We start from the raw sequence: 23,102 nt of genomic DNA on the forward strand, positions 1-23,102 counted from the left end.
GGCGCCCAATCTCACTTGTAAATTACATCACCAAAACTCCCTTGAGGTCCCCACAGCTTTCTGGTTACCCTGGGAGGACAGATTCTTCCCCAGGTAGCACATATAGATCTACCGCTTCTCACTGAGAGGTCCTAACACTTTCATTTTAAACACACACACTTATAGTAACTGATTTAGACCAACGGGAGTCAACACTCTAAGGAACACTCACTAGAATGCAAAAGTAAGATGGATAAAAATTAACATTATGGATGCACATACTGATACATAACTTCCCTTCAATAAAGTGCTATAGAAGACAGAGAGATGAGAGATATGAAAGACTAAAGAGAAACTTCCAGTCCCACCTCAAAAGTCTTAGATTAGGCTTCTTTGGTCAGCAGCCTGCAAGGAATCAGGTAAAGACTTCAATGAAAGGAAAGGAAAGCCATTAAGAAATAGTGGTATTTAGCAAAGGAAACAGAACCCCCTCCACATCTGTTGCTTGGGAAATTGCTGTCTGCCTCTCAGATTTTTTTCCAGGCAGGTATCCATGAAGCCAGATTTCAAGAAGTAAGCCTTTGTCAGTTGGACAAGATGGGAATTAGCAAGATACCAGTGTGTTCATAAGAAGAAACATAATACCTTACTGCAAACAATGTAACTAAAAACTGCCTTAGTTCTTGTAAAAGCTGTTTAATATACAAAGCAACTTTAGATCTCTTAGCTTAATACATTATGGTAAAAGTAGAGTAAGTTCTCCCATCAATAGCTTAATTGCTGCCTCTAGCTGCCCCACTGTACCTTTGTCTGAAAAGTGTTCTCTCTGCTGTGGGAAAAAAAACCAACCCAAAAAAACCCCCACACAAACCAAAAAACATTACCAGCAAAGTTTGCAACATCGTAAGTCAGTGGAAAGGTAACTAACTAATTGTTCTATAAAGCAACAATACTTCATCAGCCATATAGTATTCGTTGTCACCTGACATGGATTACATTTGCTGCAAACAAAACTGTGTGTTAACTACAGATATAAACAATAAGCTATAAAACAATAAAAAGGCAAGTTCTATCTTTAGCCTCAACACCACAGTCTCTGGAGATTATATGAGTTCAATAACTATGCTTTAGAAAAGCCTCTCCAAAAAGCTGTATCAAAGAAAAAAAAACAACAAAAAACAACCTAAAAACCACCTCCATTACTAGTAATACCATCTAGCCCACAAGAAAGAACACGGTGACTGGAGACAGAGGCTAGACAAATGGAGAGAAAGAAAAAAAAGTACTTAATTTTTTAAACAGAGGGCAGACAATTAATTGAATAACTTTCCAAGAAAGAGTGAGAACATAATTTTTCCAGCAGTCTGGAAAAACTGCACAAAATCTCCCCTACCCCCTCATCAAAAGGGAAATTCTTCCCTAAAACTCTAGAACAAGTCAAAACACTTTTTCAATTAGAGGTGAATAGCCATGACAGAAGTCCAAAAATGAAGGTTATGAAAGAATTATACTAAAAACACTTTGTAGAAACTGAAATAGTAATTTGTAAAGCTATATGCCTTTCTTCAGTGTCACATGCAACCCACAGTCCACAAAAAGAAAATATGGGAAGTTGAGCACAACTCAAGTACAGTATCAACTCTGAGAAGCTTCTCTGATTGTGCAATCTCCTGTCAGAGCTTTAGCTGCATTTCTGCAATAAACATTCCATCACAAGCAATCACACGTCAAACAGATATTTGAAATATGCAACTAAACAAGAACTTAACACTACTTAAGAATTTGTACATCATTATGCAGTTTCATAATGCAAACCCTACCAAAGCCCATGGACTTCTTTTTCATGTGTTGATTAAAAGAAAAACTCTCAATAAAACAGAAGATTTATGTGTATACAAAACCAATATTTTTTCTATATTTATTCTTTTTTTCTCATAATTAACATAGCCACAAGAATGGTTTTAAAGAAACTTTTTTTTTTTAAAAAAAAGGTAATAAAAATTACCTGAAAATTACTTTAGATACAGACAAGTTACTCCTACCACCAAGTACTAAGATTCTTCAGAACTGACAGGATTTTGTTACTAACAGGAAGAAAACAGCAAGTTTTTTCATATTTTTCGGGGATTTGCACTGCTAATATAAAGCAAAGCACTTCTGCTAAAGAATTGTTTCCAGATTCCAATGCATTAAATTTATAGATTGACCTAGAACAACATGCTTTCCAATGTATATTTATAAACGAACCTACAATAACATGATTTTACCCACTACCTTTAAGCAATTAAAAAAAGGTGTGATAGAGACATGCTCTTTTTCAAAATCCACCTGAAGAAAAAATATAACATGTACAGACAATGCCATTAGTAACACAATTTTTAATTAATACTGGATGTAAGCGTATTTTCAAGCCACTAATAGTGACTACTTTCAGGTCAAGAAATACTTCAACGGTATTTAAAACCAATCTCTTCTAAGCACTCTTTTTAACCTTTCGACACCATAGTATTGCCATGACTAAAATCTTGAATACTTTGGACTGCATGTAAAAAAAGAGAGGTGTAACTACAAAACCAAAAACCTACACGAAAACATGGTTCCATATTTAAGTACTGAAATGACAGAAGAGAACCAAAGCTGTCCATGGAAGCTTAGGGTGGCTTTTTCCAATTGCAAGTTTCTCACACGATAATCAGTATGGATTTTATCCTATGTAACACTGCAACAATACAAGTCAGTTTACCCGGGCTTTACAAGTACAGTATTTCAAGACTAGAGGAAGAAAGGAAGTATTATAAAATCATTAGTAGGATCCAACACTTTTAATTTCAAAAGGGCCCAGCAATGTTGTGATTGATTAGGTTTGCAAGTTCGTTTAGGGACACGCAAGTAAGTTTGTCTATGTTCTTTTCAAGCCTTGAGACTCAAGCCTGTGGAAAACTAGAGCCATTGACTTCATATATCAAGAAATGAAGTATGTCCCAACATTTCCAATACAGTTGCTCAAGCATGAGACACAGACAGCAGAAGTTCGTAAAACAGTGGTATTCAACTTTTAGAACACTGGGTATTTTCACCAAGCTTATATACTGCTATTGCAGGGATGAAAAATACTAAAATGCTAAGAAATAGCTGAAAAACAACTCTTCCAGCTACAGTGATATGAAAGAGTAAGTCGACTCTTCCCTAATACTATTCTTCTTACATAACATTTCAGAACTTGGGAAAAACGTCCCCCTATCCCCCACCCAAAGAGGATGCAGTAGATTGATATATGTCCTCCAAAGGCATTATTTTCTTTTGGATTTAGAAGAGGGGAAAAAACAAATCTTAGCCCAAGAGGAGAGAGAGCCAGGGCTGTCTGGACCATTGCCACTGTCATGGAATCTTGTCAAAGTCTCTCCTGCCTGTCCTTACAAGGGAGCAAGGCTGAGCTTGGGCTGATTAACTTAATCTCTACAGGAGATGAGGGCGAACAATATTTTTGTCACGCCATAAAAGCCTGCCATGAAACAAATCAGAGCACACTAACATTACATTTTCTGTTCCTCCATCCCACAGAACATTTTGAGTAGCTGTCATTTAGTTTCTCATTAAGCAGAGAGCAAAACTGATGAAAACATGTTTTCTAAAAAACAAAATAAAAGCTAATGAAAGGCTATGTTTGACTTGCATCCAACTTCTATATGATTTTTTTTTCCCAGCATTTGTTTTATGAAAGCATTTTTCCAGCATCAATTTTTTTTCAAAAAAGCCATTAAAAAGCACTACTTTCTTGGAAATCTACATGAACCAAGGGACTAGTGATACCTACTGTATTTATATATATTCATATATAACCAGTGGTTCAAAAGCCATGTCCAGTCAGGTCAGGTAGCATTTGCTACCTCCCATTCATATAAACTCTATGTTTGTAAAACACCTAGTAAAGCAGGTTCCTAATTTCTAAATACTACAAAATAGCAACAAGTGATATTTCAGAACATAATTAAAGAGCAGTAGTATCGTCTCAAGAATTCAGAGTTATACTTTTGTCAGACATCCTGCACTTCACTTTCCAGAAGCCCCTGCTGGACCACAAAATCCATTTCTGAAGAATTACATAAATACGTGCATGTAAACAGTCATTTTGGAAACAGATGCTTGTTACCAACCATGGTCATTCTATAACTGAACATACTTACCTAGTCTCAGAGACTTAAGAGGAAATTAAGAAAACAGTTACATCTTTTGTGGTATTCAAACAAAACGCACTGGCATTGAAGTAAACTTTGTTATTAAAGTTAACTAGACTCTGAATTACAGATAAGCAATTTGATTTAGAAAAGGAGAAAACCAACCACTTGGCATTAGGGAAGGTCTAACAGCGGGAAGTATACGTATATGTATGCATACATTTACACATCCCAACCAACCAACCCTTAAAAATAATTTAAAAAACCTGACCTATCACTTTCATTTCGATTTGCATTTTAGAAATTGTTTGCTTGACAGGAGAAATAAGAAGGACCAAAAACTGCAACAGAGACACACTCTCTTTTGCACTTGAAAAATTACAAGTAGTTCATGATGCAAAGCTCTATGCTTAAGACAAAGTCTTCAGAGAAGACAAGCAATGCAGCATTTCGTCTAATACTATCATGTAAAACACACTCAAACCCCCCCTTACTTGCTTCAATCAAGATACCACTTGGAGAAAATAAAAAAAAAGAACTGAATTTCCTCTCTTTTTTGAATCACTGTACATCAACTTTAAGATCATCTCACATTCAAATGTTTAGAGTTTTCTTTCTTGCTCCTTCCAATTTGGATTTAAGGGACAAGCATGTGAACTGGTCCTTTCTTAATAATTTTGTCCCTTTACCTATCAAACTATGACATGGCAAATCTCAACTCTTACATAATCTTACCTCACCGAAAAACCTCTTAATCCATTTATTCTCTGGAAGATAAGATGACACTTAGTCCAGTTTAACAGATTCATTTAAAAGCCAATTTTTATAAATGAGAATGCAAATTGAAAGATGACTACATCACTTATGATACCATTGACTATACCTCTTTTTTGTACATATTGCCGTAAGGAAATAAAAACACAGCAGACGATTAACATCGAGTCAAACCAAACCTATCTATGAACAGACAAGTTATTCCTTCTGAACACCAATACGAAAGTTCATGGCTGTCCAGAAGACAAGAGGAAGAAAATGCGGAAAAAGAGCAGAGTGGAATAGTTCTCAATTCTGACATGCTGTTTCTACATAAAAGTTAAGATTAACAACTGAAAATCTTCTGAAGATCCTACAACCTGACTCACTCTGGTTCCAAACACTGTTCAATATCGTGAGCATGTCAAAAACATATTTTGATTTTTAATTACCAAAATGCCAGAGCCATCAATAAGTATGGAAGAGCCAGCAGTAAGATCTTAAGAATAGCAAAGCCAATAATAAGATATCACAGCTTATATTTTTTATCCAATCCTCAGAATAAATCTGCTACTTTCTGTAAAAAGGGAAAGGCATACCTTTAAGTGTCTTAAAAGATAAACGTGGCTTACATCTTCAGTTCTGTCAGGAGTCAACTACCAACACACGGCATTCTGAACTAGTTGAAATACAAACAGAGCACAGACAGTAAAATGATGACTAACAGATATCCTGATTTAACCTCTTTTCCTTGCCACACCACAGTAACAGTGCTTGAATTTGCCTGTTTGGCACAGCAGATATTGGAGCAGCTACTTTCTTCAAAAGTGAATGGAGGACGCCAGTAGCCTTACATAACTGCAACTGAGAAAAGACCAAAAGCACTAGCTGCAATTTGATTTGCTCTTTCCACTGAGTTTTCCTGATGCATTTTTATTTCATCTAATGCATCTCTTGCCATTAATCATGGCAGCTGACCCTCTGCCCTGAAAAACCCAAAACATAAAAGGAAGGTAGATTTTAAAAGGCATATATCTAGGTGCTACTGCATGTAGCACAAGGGCAGTAGCTGTGTTAGATGCTGATTTACAAAACAGAGACAAGATGCTGTTGCAGCAAGACTGCGGCCTCACTCTTGACGGACACTGACCTGGGGATTGTTGCTATAGATCACCCTAACACCTGTCTGATTGTAAAAGTAAAATTCTAAAATGTATCTCTAGCACTTCTAAGTTTTATTACAGAATAATAATCTGTTGAGAAAAAAATACACTTGAAATTAGAGCATAGTCTAGACTTTTTTTTTTTGTAATTCTTAGGGCTCCATCAGAAAGACACCAGACTCAACCAACTACTTCAGTTATCTTTTGAAAGCATATTGATATGCATATTGAAGTCACGATTTTATGCCCAAATAAACAGCTTATCTTCATGCAGTAAAACTTAACTGTTGCGTGGCTACAGTTGACTATATCGTAACAATCTTTCATAATCCAAATTATCTGTATTACTGCCATACTCATGAAAAAGAGTTACATCCCATTTACTGAAAACTTTATTCTATGCTAATTCTTAATTTGGAGAGTTATATGCTAATTGAGCAACTTCTCACCTGAAGCCATCATGAGACCTACTGTGTAAGAATTCCTTCTAGCTCCTGACCATTTTGCAAGTTTCTCTTAGCTTAGTAGAGATCTTTTCCCAACCTAAATTTGAACTTGCTGGTTTAAATCTTGGGAATATTTTTTTTCCTCCTTCCAGAGTTCATCTTCACTTGAAAGGTATGAAATGCAGCTGCTTTTCCTACTGTTTTTCTTTTTTAAATTCAGATACAATTGCAATTTATAGTTGCCATTCAAGATGAAAAATATTTAAGAAAATATCTTAACAGCAGTTTATCTTTTTGTCCATTTAGAGACTAGATTTGTTGTGTATGCATTCTGTGGTTGAGTTTCCTCCATCTCTTCACACCACCAGATTTAAAGATTTTTTTTCTCCTTCAGCCTGTTTCTTTTTTTTTCATTCCGACCGGATCTGACACTGCGAGACAAATGACACTAACACTGTGCTGCTCAGCATAGCTACCATATCCTGTACAGTAGTGTCACCTCAGAAAATGCGACCTTGATAGCTATGGCTGAGAAAGCAATTTGTGCATTTATGTAATTACAATGTGCTTAACCAGCACTGCTGCAAACACATTGTTGCACTGATTCAAGAACTTCCCTGATGCTTTGAAACCAAAGCTAGAAAAAGATAAAGGGAAAACCAACCACTGAAACACTGTACACTTATGTTCTCAAAAACTTGAGAATCACACAACCATAGAACAGCTCAGATTGGAAGGGACCTCAAAAGGTCATCTGCTCCAACCTTTTATGGGAAAGGGAGCCCAGATGAGACTATCTAGCACCCCATCCAGTCGCATCTTGAAAACCTCCAATGACAGGGACTCTACCACATCCCTGGGGAGGTTATCCAGTGATTGATTGGTCTCACTGTAAAAAATTTCTTCCTTATGTAGATATGAAACCTCTCTCAGTGCAACTTGTACTCGTTGCCCCTTATGAAAAGATAGCCTCCATCCTCCTTGTAGCTGCCCTTCAAGTACTGAATTCTGTGATCAGGTCCCCCTGAGCCTTCTCTTCTCTAGAGAGACTCCTTCAGTCTTCCCTCAAAAGGCAGGTTCTCCAGCCCTTTGATCATCTTTGCAACCCTTCTTTGGACCCTCTCCAGTTCGTCTGTGTCTTTTTTGAATTGTGGGAACCAGAACTGGACACAGCATTCTAGACATGGCCTGACCAGCACTGGGTGGGACAATCACATCTCCATCTCTGCTAGTAACACCCCTGGGGATGCAGCCCAGGATCCAATTTGCCTTTGTTGCTGCAGCAGTGCTCTGCTGACTCGTACTGAGCCTGTTGTCCACTAGGACCCCCAGGTCAGCAAGGCTGCTCCCCAGCCACACAGACCCAAGCCTGTAGTGGGCTCTTTGGTTATGCTGTCCCAGGTGCAAGACTTCACACTTGGCTTTTTTAAACTTCATACTGTTCTTACTTGCCCACTCTTCCAGCCTGTCCAGGTCTCCCTGTAAGATGGCTCTCCCTTCTGAAGTGTCCACCTCACCACCCAGTTTAGTGTCATCAGCAAACTTGGTGACGGTGCTTTCAGTCCCATCATCCAGATCATTTATGAAGATGTTGAACAGCATGAGGCCCAGTATCCATCCCTGGAAGACCCCACTTGTGATGGGCTGCCAGCCTGAGTAAAAACCATTGACTACCAAGAAACCTTTTGAGATCTTTTTAAAATTAACTCTAATTCAACTATGTATTAGCTAACTTTATGAAGGTAATTCCTTGTGCCATTTTGGTGACATCACACAGCATATAAAAATATTCTCATCATAGTTCCTTCTAGCAAAACCTAGAGTAGGAAACTGTAATTTCACAGTATTGAAAACAAAAACTCCTATCAATTATTCTGAAGCTTAGAGTACGTCAACTGAATTTGGGTTTTTATTTCAACAGAAAATGCATGCCAGGACTTCGTATTCTTCATCATATGTATGTGTGTGCATTTTTTAAATATACATATATATATATAAAAATAAAAGAGTACCATGAATATGCTGAACATACATCTTTTCTTTCTAGCCAGCTCATTTATTTAGTGATGGTCTCAAGTGATTAATGAAGCTTTTCACAGAAAGGCTTTCCTGAAAACTTGTGAAGCACACCTTCAGAAGTAAAAGGCAAGCAATAGTTGCACGTGAATTTGTTAAGGCAGAAAAACTCTACCTACTCAATACGTAAGGCTAACAAGAAGGAGAATTATTTCAGACAACTAACGAACTTTATTTATTACAACCCTTAAACTATTTAGGTCAATGGAACATTTCAGTGATCTTTCCCCTTTTCCTCCAGTGATTACACTACTGGAAACTATGGCAAACAGGAACAGCCTCCTGTTATACAGCTGAGCCTTATCATCTGAGCATTGGACACTTAGTAGTTCGTAAGTTTAACTGCAGTTTAAAATGCATACATCTTCATTTTAGCAGCTTTGTATACATGCACAACAGAGCTCACAGGCAGTACTGAACTTTTTCCATAAAAAGCATCGAATTACATGAAGGTCTTAATTTGTCTCCAGTTTTTGCCCTAGAAAATACAATAAATCCCTACCACATGGTTTACACAAAGTTTGAGACTAATGAATGTTATGAACATTAAAGTTTCCATGCTACTAAAAAAGTTAAGGTATTATAAAAATTTACTTATTACATTGAAGCAATTTTTGGGCTTATATACTAATATACACTAATACACAGAGAAAGTAATTTTCTTTACTTAAAAACAGTATCTTGCAGTCAATAAGTCTATGTTCAGACAAATTAGTTTGCCCTATTAATCTGTGGGAACACCTGTAACTAAAGAAAATACAACTCTAACTCAAAATACTTAAGAGTCTGAAAACAATGGCTTATATTAAAATAGCACAGTTTAACACCACATCTTCATCGGTATGTTATAAACAGACTCACACCTTCCTTTTGACTTAAGTTTAAAACGTCTTCTTGTGGAGTTGTTTTGGTCATTGATATTTGCCATATGTGTGCTTGAAGCTTGATGTCTAGTTTTCAAATACACCATGGTATTACCAGTGAAACTTCCCTGTCTCTTAAAGAGAGTAGCTTGCCTCCACACTATCAAACCCACAAATCAGTAGGGTTAAAAAAAAAAAAAAAAAAAGTACTTCCTTATTTTAGATGCAGGAAATAGAAATTCAAAACAGTCTCAGAAAAAGCCTGAAGAAATCAGGAAGCCCTGACTTAAGTCACCACAGGCCAAACAAACAATTCCAACCCCAAAATCATCTTTAATTATAATCTTCCTAATTTCTCTGCTCAGTTTCTAAACCTTGTACTTACATCTTATGGACAGACAAGAATTCCTTCTACAAAAAGAGGGGTTTTTTTTAGGTTCTTGTCCCCTACCATCACCCTATAAGTGAAATCTGTTTTGTGTTCTATAGTTACGAATATTCAAAAGTACAAAAGGACAATATCACAGTCTGATATTGCACTGATGCCCCCTACTTGTTTATATTCCGTTTACTAAGTAGGAGAAAAGAGGATAAAATGGCACACCAACTTTGATTTCAACTTCTCTGCCTTTTGAGGCGAGATTTGATTGGTCCTTAAACAAGTATTTAAATGGAATGAGATTGTGGAAAGTCAAAGTCAAATGGATAAACATTTATTTTTTAAAGACTACTAAGAATGAAGTAATTTATGGTAGGCAAATATCCATGGCACAAGTTTAAGAATTAACTCGAGAGCCTATGAATAGACAGGACTGGCATTACTGACAAAATTATTTTGTCATATGCCCAATTAGTTGCTCCTCCTCTTTCTGTCAGAACTTGATTACTTCTTTACTTCTTCTGCAGTAGAAGAGAAACAGAAACTAACTGATCTGAACAGTGAAGAACATGAGATTTTGATAATAGACATGCCCCTTCTGTATTAAAATATCAAGTGATTCTTGTGTTTTGCAGAGCTGAGGACACAGGTATCTTGCCGAACTTAAGCATGAGCTCTTTTGGTTAACACTGCTTCCACTTTCTTCTAGATGAAGAAAGTAGGCTTAACTAATAAAACAGCTCATTTCTACAGCTCTAGGATGGATAAGATGCACTTCATTATACTTGAAACCCATTTGTTTATCATGATGCAATTCCAAGGCAAGCAAGATCTACAGGAGACTGTCTAATCTTTGAGCTTTAGCTCAAAGTTGCAAGTTACTTGTTAAAAAAAAGATTCTTTTTCCATTGTTATGAAAAAGATTGTTGATTCCAACTCCTCTGAGAAAGTAAATATATTGTGAAAACATGAGATTACTTCTGCAAGTCATTCTTCAAAAACTCAAAAAAAGACTTATTTCATTTTCTGCCACTTTTGCTAACCCATCACTTCATAAGGCAATTTTTTTAAATTAAATTTAAAGACTTGACTGATAACTCCTCTTGCAGAAGAAAGCTCACCATTTCATCAAAATGTTTCTGAAATACACCTTTGTTGAATACTGTTACTTCCTCCCACAAAATATGAGTAACGCAACACCACTGGAAGGTAAGCTTGCTGATGTTGAAACACACGAGACACACAAAATTAAAGATGCCCTGTTTCAGTACAGTTAGTCAACCTCTCACAAGACAGCCTGATTTGAAGGAGAATCTTCAGCTGCCTATTCTGGTTGAATCTTAAATTGAAAAATTAAGTTTCTACTCCCAGTGCACCAGAAACTTGGGAAGAAACTTCCCAACCTGCAACTACATGGTTTTAAGCAATCTTTTCTTTTATGCCTGACCATGTCTATCAGTTTGTCAAACTGCAATGAAAAAGGGCATATGAAAAAATTCCTTTTTTCTTTCCCCTAAAATTCATGGTTCTCAGACCCTTCTTTCCCGTGAACTTACCAAGAACTATGATAGAAACTATTCTTTATATGAAGATGAAAACAATTTGACACCCCTCTTTGCTGGGAGCTCAAAGAGGAGGTTGTCATGACCAAAAGAAAAGGTAAGGTCAAGAACAATGCAGTCATCCTGACTCTTCCCTGCTGCCAGCCAAAATCAATTGCACTGTACAGAAGGCAGAAAGTTACACAGGAGTCATTTGCAGTTGCAGTCCCAGAACCAAAGCAGCTCCAGCAGCACCAGCATCGTAACACTCCAATTTTTGCTCTAAATGGCATCTTTGATTACATCTCAAGTCCAAACTACTGATTAAAATAGTGTTATGTATACATCGCATCAAGACAGATAGAAGTTTGTTATGAGAGCCTGAACGCATTTCAGGACTGAAAAGAAACAAAAGGAGAAAACTAGTCAAAGACTTCTCTGACCTTACACTCATCAAGAATTAAAAGCAAGAGAGACTTTTAGTCCTTTCCTTACTCCAATCCAATCTGCCAAGTGGAATCAGTGAACAGCTCTGAGCGTGCAAGTTACTTAATGCAAGACCTTCTTTGTGTTACAACTTTATTCTTTAGATAAGTAACCCAGAATTCTCCTGAATATGGTCTTCCTAACAAGAGTCTTCACAGCTTGTTTCAGAACCACAGTGTGACTAGTTCTGAAGATTTCTCCAACCATCTGATTTTACAAGCCAAAAGTATCTCCGAACACCTTAAGGTATGCTTTGTCCAGAAACCGTATGCACAAAACAGTTTGTGGGGTATGAGAAAGGCTAAAATAGCCACACGCATTTTAGTAAAAGACAGAAGACAAAAACTCTTCCAGGAAGCACACTAATCTGTTCTGTACAGACAGAGCCTAGCTTCTTAATGACATCTCCAATTCCAAATTCAGTGTACTTTAAAAAAAAAAAAAACCCACAACCAAAAAAACAACCCAACAAAACACACAATCACATCAATAGTTCAGCGTTCACTCTGTAGCCCTTAATGGGGGGCATTTTGGTATTTCCGTCACCATCTTCGCTCTGCTAGTGTTGGCAACAATAGCTCCCATTTCAAAAGCCATGACAATTGTTGCCAGTGCTAGCAGAGCAAAAACTTCAAGTCCTAGTAAGTCTACCATTTGGCTGGCACTATTTTTGACCTTGAATTCCTGCAGAAGAGGATATATAGCACATAATAGCAGGTTTGAATGGTCCCAAGACCACCACAAACCGTATCATTGGTACACTGCAATTGTTTAATTGCCAAAGAACTTAGCAGTAACTGGAGGAGGACAGCAGCTCACAGAAGATATATTAGAGCAATAAATGAACTATCAGGTAGATTGAAGTGGCAGAAGAACCCTTCTTCTTTGCAAGGGGAGAGTAAATTCTCTCAGCTTAATAGTGACAGGATTCTTCTTTCCATGCCTACAATGGCAACTACTTTCTAAGAAGAGGTTAGTATACTAATAGACTGGTATAATAAGATTTCATAAAAAAGAAGGGCCCATGAGGAAATTCTCACCTCTAACACTGATTCCACCTCTAACACTGACGCCAGCACGTAATATCAAGACAAAGTTGTGAAGCACCAGTATTACCTCTGTTTTCAACTACAGCTTCATGCTATGCCTGGTACCGTTCTGCGCAACCTGGCATCTGTGAAAAGGCATGGGGCAAGTGTAATCAGCACAAACTCACTGTCCTACTTTCAGTCTCACTCCTCCCTGAAGAATCTTTCCCATCTGCTCCTACTCTTACCATCTCCTGGCTGGAGAGGCTTCCTCCCCTCCTAAGTACCTTAACATAGAGTCATTCCACACTTGTAGTCAAAGGTCTCCTAGATCTCAGTGGTGGAATTAATGTGCTGGACTCTGTCATCCATACTCCAGGAAGATGCTGCTTGTTGTACTGACACCTTGCACTTCAGCTACTACCACAGGCAGAAGCCTCCTCCCTCTTCACCTATCTCCCAGGGACAGGTTCCTGCCCCATCACTATCAAAAAGTCTTCCACATTGCCAGTAAATCCTACCCAGCCTCCCTCATTGCTTGTTAGAAGGAGAACGATGTACACGCACAGGTATAGAAAACAGAGTGCTACCAAAGTTCAAAATCATGAAAAACTGAAGTGGCACTCCTGGAGTGTAAATTGGACATCAGAGCAAGGCATTAACTCTTTCTTTTTTCCTCCAACAGAAAAATTCTACATCTAATCTGTTTCAACTGCAGTCACAAACTAAATTTAACGAGCTTGCCAATACACAGCAACTCTCCCCTCAGATATGAACCCTTATGCTTAAATCTCCAAATCTACAATTGCCTCCATGCAGAAAGTTCCTTCCGGTCTTCTGTGGTAGATGACTTTAGAAGAAAAATTATTTGGGCTACAAAGAGGTTTACTGACTTAGATAAAAAAGCCACTTAGAGAACTCTGCAAATAAATGCAAAATTGAGTACTGATGAATTTTCTGTTTACTTCAGGTGAATTTTATTCTCTGCTATGAAGCACCAACCAAGTGAACATACTGCTGAGAAGCAGAAAATTACAGGTTGCCTGGAGAGGTTGTGGAGTCTACCTCCTTTGAGATATTCAAAAGCCATCCTGGGCAACCTGCTCTAGGTGTTCCTGCCAGAGCAGGGGGGTTAGACAAGATGACCTCCAGAGGTCCCCTCCGGCCTCAATCATTCTGTGAAATAACGATCACTTCTACTCAACAAAACACTTACTTTCACTGTGCGCATGGTATTAAATATCAAAAAGGCAGACTTGTAAATCATCTTCCAAAGTAACTGATTTAGAGAGAAGAAACAAATTTTTGAGTTTTCTTTAGGAGCTTCTAACCAAAATATGGATGTAAAATAACCTGTGTTTATCTCAAGATCGCCATTTTCTTGGAATAGTAAGCATAGCATCATTTATCAGTGGCTAGTATGAGATGAATGCCCTGACCATCCTTCCTTCACATTTTCCCATTTGAAATAACCATTACAGCTATAATGCAAGACCTACTAACCATCTTCTGAAAAATATAACCTCCCCAACCACAAACAGGGAAAAATTTCCTAGCTGAAATCTCCAGATGTCAGGAGAAGCTTCTGGCCTCTTCTTTGGGAATTGCATTCCAGATGACATACTTAATTTTGTGTAGTCAGCACTTTTTTTTTTTTTTTTTTTTGCTAAAAAAGAAGCTCAGCCTCCATAGAAACAATATTTTCATAGCAGTCAGGGCCTACATGGGAAAACAGCCATCTTGTATTAATGCATTTTATATGTGGATATCTACCATCAATAGACTTTATCAAGAAGTACCAGTTTTCCTCTGAAAAAATTCATACCTGAAAATTTAATACATGTGAATACAATGCAACACTATGTGAATACTCCACAGCTTTTAAGAGAAAAAAAGACAAAGACATAATTACTCAATATTTGCATATCTATTAGAATTCAAGGATTTCTTAGTTATATTCTTTTTAAAGTGAATATTATGACTCATGAAGTCTGTAGGAAAAAACAAGTATGTATTCCACTTGTATTTTGAGATCAATTTTAAGTTCTGTTAGCCCAGAAACACACAAGCTAGAAGCACATTTAGGTAGTTCCAACCTACAGCCCAGAATAAAGCCTTAGTCTGTGTAGTGTTTTCTACAGAGGTTTCCAAGCATCAGGTCTTTGCATCATCTCAGACCATGCAACTGAAGAAACCAAGAAAACTTCCACATATTTCTCAACCCTATAAAAGAAACAGAAAAATGAATACTTATAAGAAATTTAAGAGGGAAAGCTGAAATACGGATATCAGTAGTTGGATTTAAATTAGGACTTATTAATGAAGAGATCTTACTGTCCCCATGACAGTTTGTATTGTATAAATATTGACAGGGAGTGGCAATCTTTCAGTTAAAGCCAATCCTTTACAAGATTTTGAGTATCAGAATAGACTTTGACCTGTGCTCCAGTTAGAAACTGGTACTGATCCTGTGCCTGCTCTCCCCTAGCAACATGGGTAGCTAACCGGACCAAGCCACTGCCACTTGTCTAGACAGTCTCTAGACCTCTCTAAGTAAAGATGCACCACAGCATGTTATACTCTGATGATGTTGTTGTTTGGGTATACATCAATACTGAAAAGCCCAAGAAGAAACCTGACTACAGATTACACTACAGGAGAGCCAATCATCTCAGCAAAGCAAAACACTATGGACAAGAAGAGCTCCAAATCTCTTTTCTTCTTCACAAAGATGAAGTTTCAGCTCTTGTTCAACTACTATTAATCAGGGTGTTTATTTCAGCAGACTACCGAGAAAGCTAAACGATGGTATTATTTGCATTTGTTTTAAATGAGCTATAACTGGGTGTTGTCTGCATAGTGCTTGCAGTTTTAACAATATTGTCTCATCATCCTCCTGGCTTTATTGCTGCTTGAACAACTACACAAATTAAGGCAGAGACAGAAAAGTTTTCAACCATTCTCTAATTTTGTTCTCAAAGACGGAAGTTCAGTTTTTCAGTATCTCTATTTGGAACTGCAATTTCTTGATGACAAAGGAGTTTCAATAAATAGCATCAAGCAACATCCACAAAAAAAAAAAAAGAAGTTTTTAATTACATGTTTTGGGACCTCTCAATTTCAAGATAAACATCCTGTATCGAAACAAACATCTCAGTATTCCATGGTAAGAGACCTAAAAGAGCTTTTTACTCTTATTTAGTACTAAAGTATGTCCTAGGGAATTCTGCTAACAGCAACTGTGAGGCTACCAATATCATCTGCTCACTGTGCTTCTAAATATTTATTAAGTTCTCAATGAGTGGCTCCTGAAGCTATCATTGTCCTCAAAGCCAAAGATTTACAGACCAACAGGTTGATTTTCAATTTGTCCAAACAACAAATTCCAGGTGTTTCCCTCTTCCTTCCCACCACCAACAAAAAACTAAAACACTCTGCAGCTGCCAGGGAAAATGACATTGTTTACAAATATTTTTACTTGAAAAGAGCATTTATAACCTACTACAGGGGTTTGGATGTTTTTTTTAATTCCTCTTGTTGAAATGTGTCTTACCATCAACTTTCTATTATCCTTCTTGATTAAAACTTTTCATAGGAAAAATAAGTAATTACGTTCCTACAGCCTCTAGTTTTATGAGCAGAAGAATTGGCTAAGTTAACTCTTATTCCTGTATAAAACCTACCACACACTGTGAATCAAATGCTAACATTCTGACAGTCCCAACCATCTCTACTGTTAACTTTCTAGAGGCTTACAGAATATTAGAAAAAGTCTTCTAAGAGGTGCAACCTGAAATGAGAATCCACCAAGTTACTGCATTTCCAAAGCCAACTTGCAGTTGCATTTTACCTTTGATTAACATACCAAGTTATGTATTTTATCAGTAAATTCACATTAACCTACGTATTTCATAATTCTTAGTGATGAGCAGGTAATATTAACCTGCAATTATATTTTTACACATAAAGCTTGGCTATGGTAACTTGAATACACAGAATTACATTTCTAGGTCAGCCAGAAGTCTTATTTTAGATGTAACTACAGAATCAGAATTGTTTGGGTAGGAAGGGACATTTAAGATCATCTAGTTCCAACCCCCATGGCCATGGGCAAGGATGTCTTTCACTAGATCAGGTTGCTAAAAGCCCCACCCAACATGACCTTGAACACTTCCAGGGATGGGGCATCCACCACCTCTCTGGGCAACCTCTTCCAGTCTCTCACCGCCCTCATAGTACAAAACTTCCTCTTTATGTCCAATCTAAATCTACTCTCAGTTTAAAACCATTGCCCCTTGTCCCATCACTACAGGCCCTGGTAAAAACTCTCTTTCTGACAGAATAGAGATTGATTTAGATATTCTCTCCGAATATCTCCAAGTCCTCCTCCATAGGCTGCTCTCAATCCATTCAACATCCAGTCTGCACTGATACTGGTGATCACCCCAACGCAAGTACAGTACAGGACCTTGCACTTGGATCTAAAGAACGGTAGAAACGTGTCCAAAGAGATTCAGTCAGTCATGACATTTCCCCTTACTCTGAGCTACCTCCAGACAATTTACAGCATTCTGAAGCTGACAAATCTGCAAGTGTTCAAACTCTGCTTTTTCTATGCATAAGGTCCATTAGCAAATGAGTGAGCTTCTCAGACACCAAGGTCCTCTAGCATTTTATCACTCAGATTCTAAAAGCATAGTTAATGTGGTTTCAGTGAAGGTGATTTTAGACAGTTATTTTGATAAATAAGAACTTCTGAAGTAAAGGTACTTTGAGTTATATTCTTTACTTTTTCTTTGGTTTATTTATTTATTTATTTACCAGATCCCTAACCACAAGGTCTTCAGAAGTGTTTTCTAACAAGCTAAGCAGAAGGGGGAAAAAGGTCTAGTGACGACAGAGATTAGAACTCCAAATCCCAAAGATGAGGAGATCACCTCACCTTTTCCTACGCAAGACAGATGAACATGAATTCATCCAGCTGAATATGAAATAGACCTAGGAAAAACAGGTGAATCATGCTCTGTACCTGTGTATTTTTGGTGCAACAAAAAAGGAAACCTCTTGAGACCAGATAAAACAAGTTTGTCATATGCAGTGTTTACTGTTGTCAGTTAACTTGAAGCCAAACTGCTGAACAAGTGAAACATTTGACATCTTTGCAGATTAAGACTGTCAAAAGTCTGAAGTTTTAAAAATCAACTACTCAAGTAATTGACTAAGTACTTGAATAATTGAGTTACTCAAGTGTCTACCTAAAACATGAAAAGACTCTTTGTGAGTTAGTATCAGAGCAGAGAGAGCACCAAAAAGCATTTTCATGAAAATTTACTAGTTACTTTTTAATCAAAAGCATAGGCAGCTTCAGGTCAAGAAGTCCCCCATCCATTCACCCATTACACCCCTCCCTCCCCACTCTCCAAAAAACTGGAAGCCCATAAACCCCAAGGATTTAGTAAGAAACACAGAGGAATAAGAAATCTGTTTTTATTCCAAAATTGTTGAAGTGCACTCACTAAATACTGCTTTCCACTGCTTAATATCATTAATGAGACACTAAGCTCAAGTTAATAGCTAGTTACTTATATTGCCTTTGGCTCTACTTAGCACACCTATGGTATTCACCAGTATCTGATCATTGCACACCCTAGAGTGCGACTACCTATCTAACGCAGCCTTTACAGTCTTATTAGATCTTTTCAGGACTGTAGGGCTCCTAGTACCTGATACTTTGAGAAACAGCACCACATTATGCTGTGGCACATGCTTTACACAGAACTTCGGCTTTGGCCTTCTCACAGCTCATCAGAAAAGATGGTCTAGCTATGATTTAGTACTAGGCTGGGAAATCAAGGGCACAGAAGCCCCAAAGAAACTAACAAATTTAGAGTCAGTTGCAACTTCGTCAGTTTTCTGGGTTTTTCTTCTGGTTTTATTCCAGTTGCATAAGAGAAAACAGGAAAAATAAACACACCTCCCTCCTGCACCTCAACTTTACGAATTTCCTTCCTGCAACATGTAAATTGAAGTTACATAGTCCTCAGTGTATCTTTTCCGCCTGCTCTGTTGTCAGCACTCTTCTCCCACACCTTCCTGAAACGGTAACATGCCTTCCTTTGTAACAGCCCCCCCGTCTTGTTTTCTTAGTGTTCTCATACTACTTCACATATAAACTTAGAATCTTTCTAGCATACAGAACCTAGCTTATGACATTTACAAAACCCAGAATGGTTACAAAATTGATTTAAAAGTTATTCCATGCCTGCCTCTTAGTCTACCGGGGCTACAAACTGATGGGGAAGAAGAGAAGCAAAACAAATTAAAGCTAAAGAGAGTAAAAACATAATAAAAGAAGCTAAAGGCACTGCCGAGACTTTTCTTCACACAGCCAAAAAAGCGTGTTTTGGGAATCTAAAGGAACTCCAACATTTTAAGCCTACATGTATAGAATATCAGATGCCTAATTTGAAGTGTTTATGCATCAGTTATTCACCTATTACTACTCAGAGACACACAGTTAGCTAACACCTTTGCTCAGGAAAAGTGAAAACAATTATAAACATCAAAGCAAAAAAAGGTTTTAGATTTAAAAAGCTTCTTAAAAAAGGATTTTTTTTTTATGGAGTCTGATCACAAAAAACATTTTATTTTCTTTTTACGTGTACCAGTCCTAAAGACTGACAAGTTTCCCTCTTTAACCTGGGGCTGGGGGAGGGGAATGGGGTGTTCATCTTGGAAGACATTTTAAGCGCAGATCAATTACACCTACACCTAAGCCCTCCTTCCTTAAAAACACATCCACACAGATTACGAAGGATTTCATATATCAATAGTACCTTGGCCAAGAATGATGCTTGTAGTGTGAATCATCACACTAAGAACTGGTGTAAAATATTTAAACTCTTTAGAAAGGATACTTAAATGCTTCTACAGAAAAGAGCCCAAGAACCAACTCAGGATGAAAGATATGAAACAAAGCAAAAGTCCAGCCAGCAGACACATTGATATAGTGACCAAACATGTAAGAAGTTAACCTACCAGCTGATGTCTTCAGAAAAAGCACTTTCTTTTTTAATTGGTATTAAAGAACAGTATCTGTAACTAGGGCTATCAAGAAAAAAGACAACGTAATTCTGATTAATATACCGTAAGAAGCTGCCTTTAAAAGAATACACAAAGTTATGCCCCAAAATCTTAGAAGACTCTTAAAAAATTCTCACTTTAAAAGACATCCTTAAGATCTGAGATGCAAACACATGTTCTAAAACTTTACACAAGCATGACAGGAAGGATCCCAACAAGTTCATTCCCGAACTGACTACTGCTTAGCTCCAAATCACGATTACAATAACTGAATCCTTAAACTGATTAAAAGGTGAAGGGATACAGCTAAGGATACTATCAGCTGCGTGTTTGATACGTGCGACCTCCTTACTATCACTGCAGGAAGTCCATCCCCATAGTACGGCCAGCATTAAAGCACATACTAGCAAACTGAGTCATGGTTAATCTAAAACTCTGGACTCTTAATTGGATCTATGCTCTTGACATCTATCAATAGAAGCAGGGTATAAAAATGTCGGATTTGACAGCAGTCTTGAGTTGCCAAAATTGACACAGTATATCCTAAGCATCAGAGCTCTTCTCATTAGCTGTGGTTCTAAGATGACAGATACGTGAACTAGATCAAAAGAAGCAAGTTAACTGGAAGATGCAGTGCTATTTTCCCTTGTGGCAACAATATCCACAAGGCTCTGCTTTGATCCAGGGATGCAAGTTTGACCTGTCAACGCTTCAGAAGCTCACAAATCAGTAATAAGCTAAACACAGCACACAATATTGTGAACTTGTACAGATTCTTTCATTAGATTCTTTTCACCTCTCCACCGCCTTATGTTCAAGCAAGCTTTCTGTAAGAGCCATACAACAGAAGATGAAGAATGACTATTAAGAGCTATCTCCGCCCCCACGCCTCCCTTCCCCCCCCCAGCCCCAAATGTCAGAGTTCATACTAGGAACAAATTCAATTTACTTGTTCTCCTCTCTGACAACATAAAGCCAGAAAAAAAAATACACTAAAGAACTTTTATCACTTGCTACAAAGCAAAGAAATTCTCTACTTCAGCATAAAAGCACAAATTACAATTTGCTACTATTTAAGGGCATCTCTAGACATATCTAAGTACCCAGCTACATCCCAAACAAATTCGTTGGATTTGGCATACACGCTGTTGAGGTACTTCCTATAAGCAGAACTAAAATATCATCCACTTTTGTCAAGCAACTACCAAATGGTGTTGGTTTTATGTCAGGAAGTGTTATTGTTTGCTTTCTTATGCAATTTTAACAGTGACAGCACTGGAGAAATCCATTGAACCATCAGGTATGATCAAGTAGGGAAACAATAAGCAAGCAGCCCTCTATCCCAGGCCTAGCACACCAACTAGTTTAAAATGCATTTAAACCCCTGCCATGACTACCTCCCCACCTGTAAGGGCATATTAATCTGAACGGCTGTGTTTTACACATCATTAGTTAGCATTTGCAAACATCTAGGCTAAACAGGCTGAAGTCAGTCCTGCAGTGCTTAACTACAAAATAAGAGGACCTCACTCTTTAAAAAAAAAAAAAAAAAGTTGAAGATGGAATTGGTCTATCAAAGCTATTTACAGTCTCCTGCTTACACACAGGACCGGCACTCACGAATTACGCCTTTGTACGAAGTATCCACCCCCACTTATGACAGTCGGTGAAAAAAAGAAAGGTGCATGAAGCGAGAGAGATGACAAGTCCGAGGCGTGAAAGCTGCTCTCCCTGCACAGGGACATTCACGCACCCTCAGCTCAACGCTGAGTAAATAAAACAGGAGTGCGGAGTTAAGCAGGGCGGTGACTCAGCCCCGAGTGCGAGATTCGGTCCCACAGGGTAAGAAATTCGGGGAGACGGGACCGGGGGCCCATCGGCGCTCCCTACTCACCAGCAAACAGTCCACGTTCACTTCGGATTTGGGGGTCCTTTAAAGTCACGTCGATTTTTTCAAACCGAGACTCAAAACTTTCTCCCGTCGACATGTTTCCAGAGATAAAAAGTTTCCCTTATTCCAGAGCAAAGTAAGGTTAAAAATAATGAAAAAGTAAAAAACAGGAACAAGCGAGCACAAAAGAGAAACCACACAGCCTACACCAGGCTGAGGAGCGCTTCCTGCAAAATCCCTTCAATCATAGAAGTCTCTGAGGCAAGTCCTGCACGCTGCCCCGCCAAGGGGAGAGAAAACCGACGGAGATTGCCTTGGAGTCCGCGGCGGGGGGGACGAGGCTGCTTCTCCCCCCTCCTCCACGCACGCACGCACTTTCCTGGGCTGCTCACAACTCTGCAGCAGCAGGTTTCCTCTCCCTCCCTCCTCTACTCGGGCCCCAGCGTCTCAGCAACCTCATTTTCCCAGCCGGGGAAGCCGCCCTGGGAGCCAGCGTAGCGGTTCCTCCTCCTCGCTCGGCAGGAGCGGCGGCGGGTCGGTGCCAGGTTCCGAAGTGCAGCTTTCTTGCCGGAAAACCAGAAGAAAAAAGCAACAAGAACAGAAACGCAACAACGACGACAAAAAAAAAAAAAAAAAAAAAAAAAAAAAAAAAGCAAAAGCCTACCGGCACACCAACAAGGCAAAAATGAGAGGGGAAAAAAAAAAGAAAAAATCCGTTGGAAAATCCTCTCGGCGGCGTGTCTCAGCGCCGTGGGGTTGGTCCTTCCATGAGCACAGAGCGAGGGAGCCCGGGACGGGCCGGGGGGAGAGGCTGCCCCTCTCCTCGGCTGTGCCCTGCCTGCTCCGGGCGGGCGGGCAGCGGCAGGGCTGCCAGCTGCGCGCACAGGCCGCCCCGGCCCCCGCTGCGAGGGCCCCCCCGGGCAGGGGACGGGTCACTTCAACGGCGGCGCAACGGCAACAGCATCTTTCTTCCTCTCTCCTCCTCCTCCTCGCTACCTCCCGCCGCTGCCAACGCCGGCTCGGCTCGGCTCCTCTCCCCCCCCACCCCGCCCCACTCCTCCCGCCTCACGTACGGGACAGCAGCCCGGACCACTTCAGGAGACCGACCCGAGGTTGCAAGCGTGAGAGGGAGGAGGGAAGGAGGTGGCTTAAGGGGAGGGGAGAGCGCAAGGTCCGGCCGCGGCGGCTGTGAGGAAACCTGCGAAAGACACCAACATGTCCGCCTTCCTGTTTGAACAT

General features: G+C 38.9%; 1 protein-coding gene across 1 annotated transcript in view; it reads right to left on the bottom strand.

Moving 5' to 3' along the window:
* The window catches only part of ROCK1 (Rho associated coiled-coil containing protein kinase 1), a 90,496-nt gene extending 67,990 nt beyond the window's left edge, over nucleotides 1–22,506 (bottom strand). Inside the window, 2 exon segments of the mRNA XM_075706473.1 lie at nucleotides 21,867–21,899; nucleotides 21,901–22,506. Of these exon segments, the coding sequence (XP_075562588.1) occupies nucleotides 21,867–21,899; nucleotides 21,901–21,960 (93 nt within the window). The 5' untranslated portion in view covers nucleotides 21,961–22,506.
* Between the last annotated feature and the right edge of the window lie 596 nt (nucleotides 22,507–23,102).

This window comes from Pelecanus crispus, chromosome 2, assembly GCF_030463565.1.
Source record: "Pelecanus crispus isolate bPelCri1 chromosome 2, bPelCri1.pri, whole genome shotgun sequence".
NCBI lineage: Eukaryota > Metazoa > Chordata > Aves > Pelecaniformes > Pelecanidae > Pelecanus > Pelecanus crispus.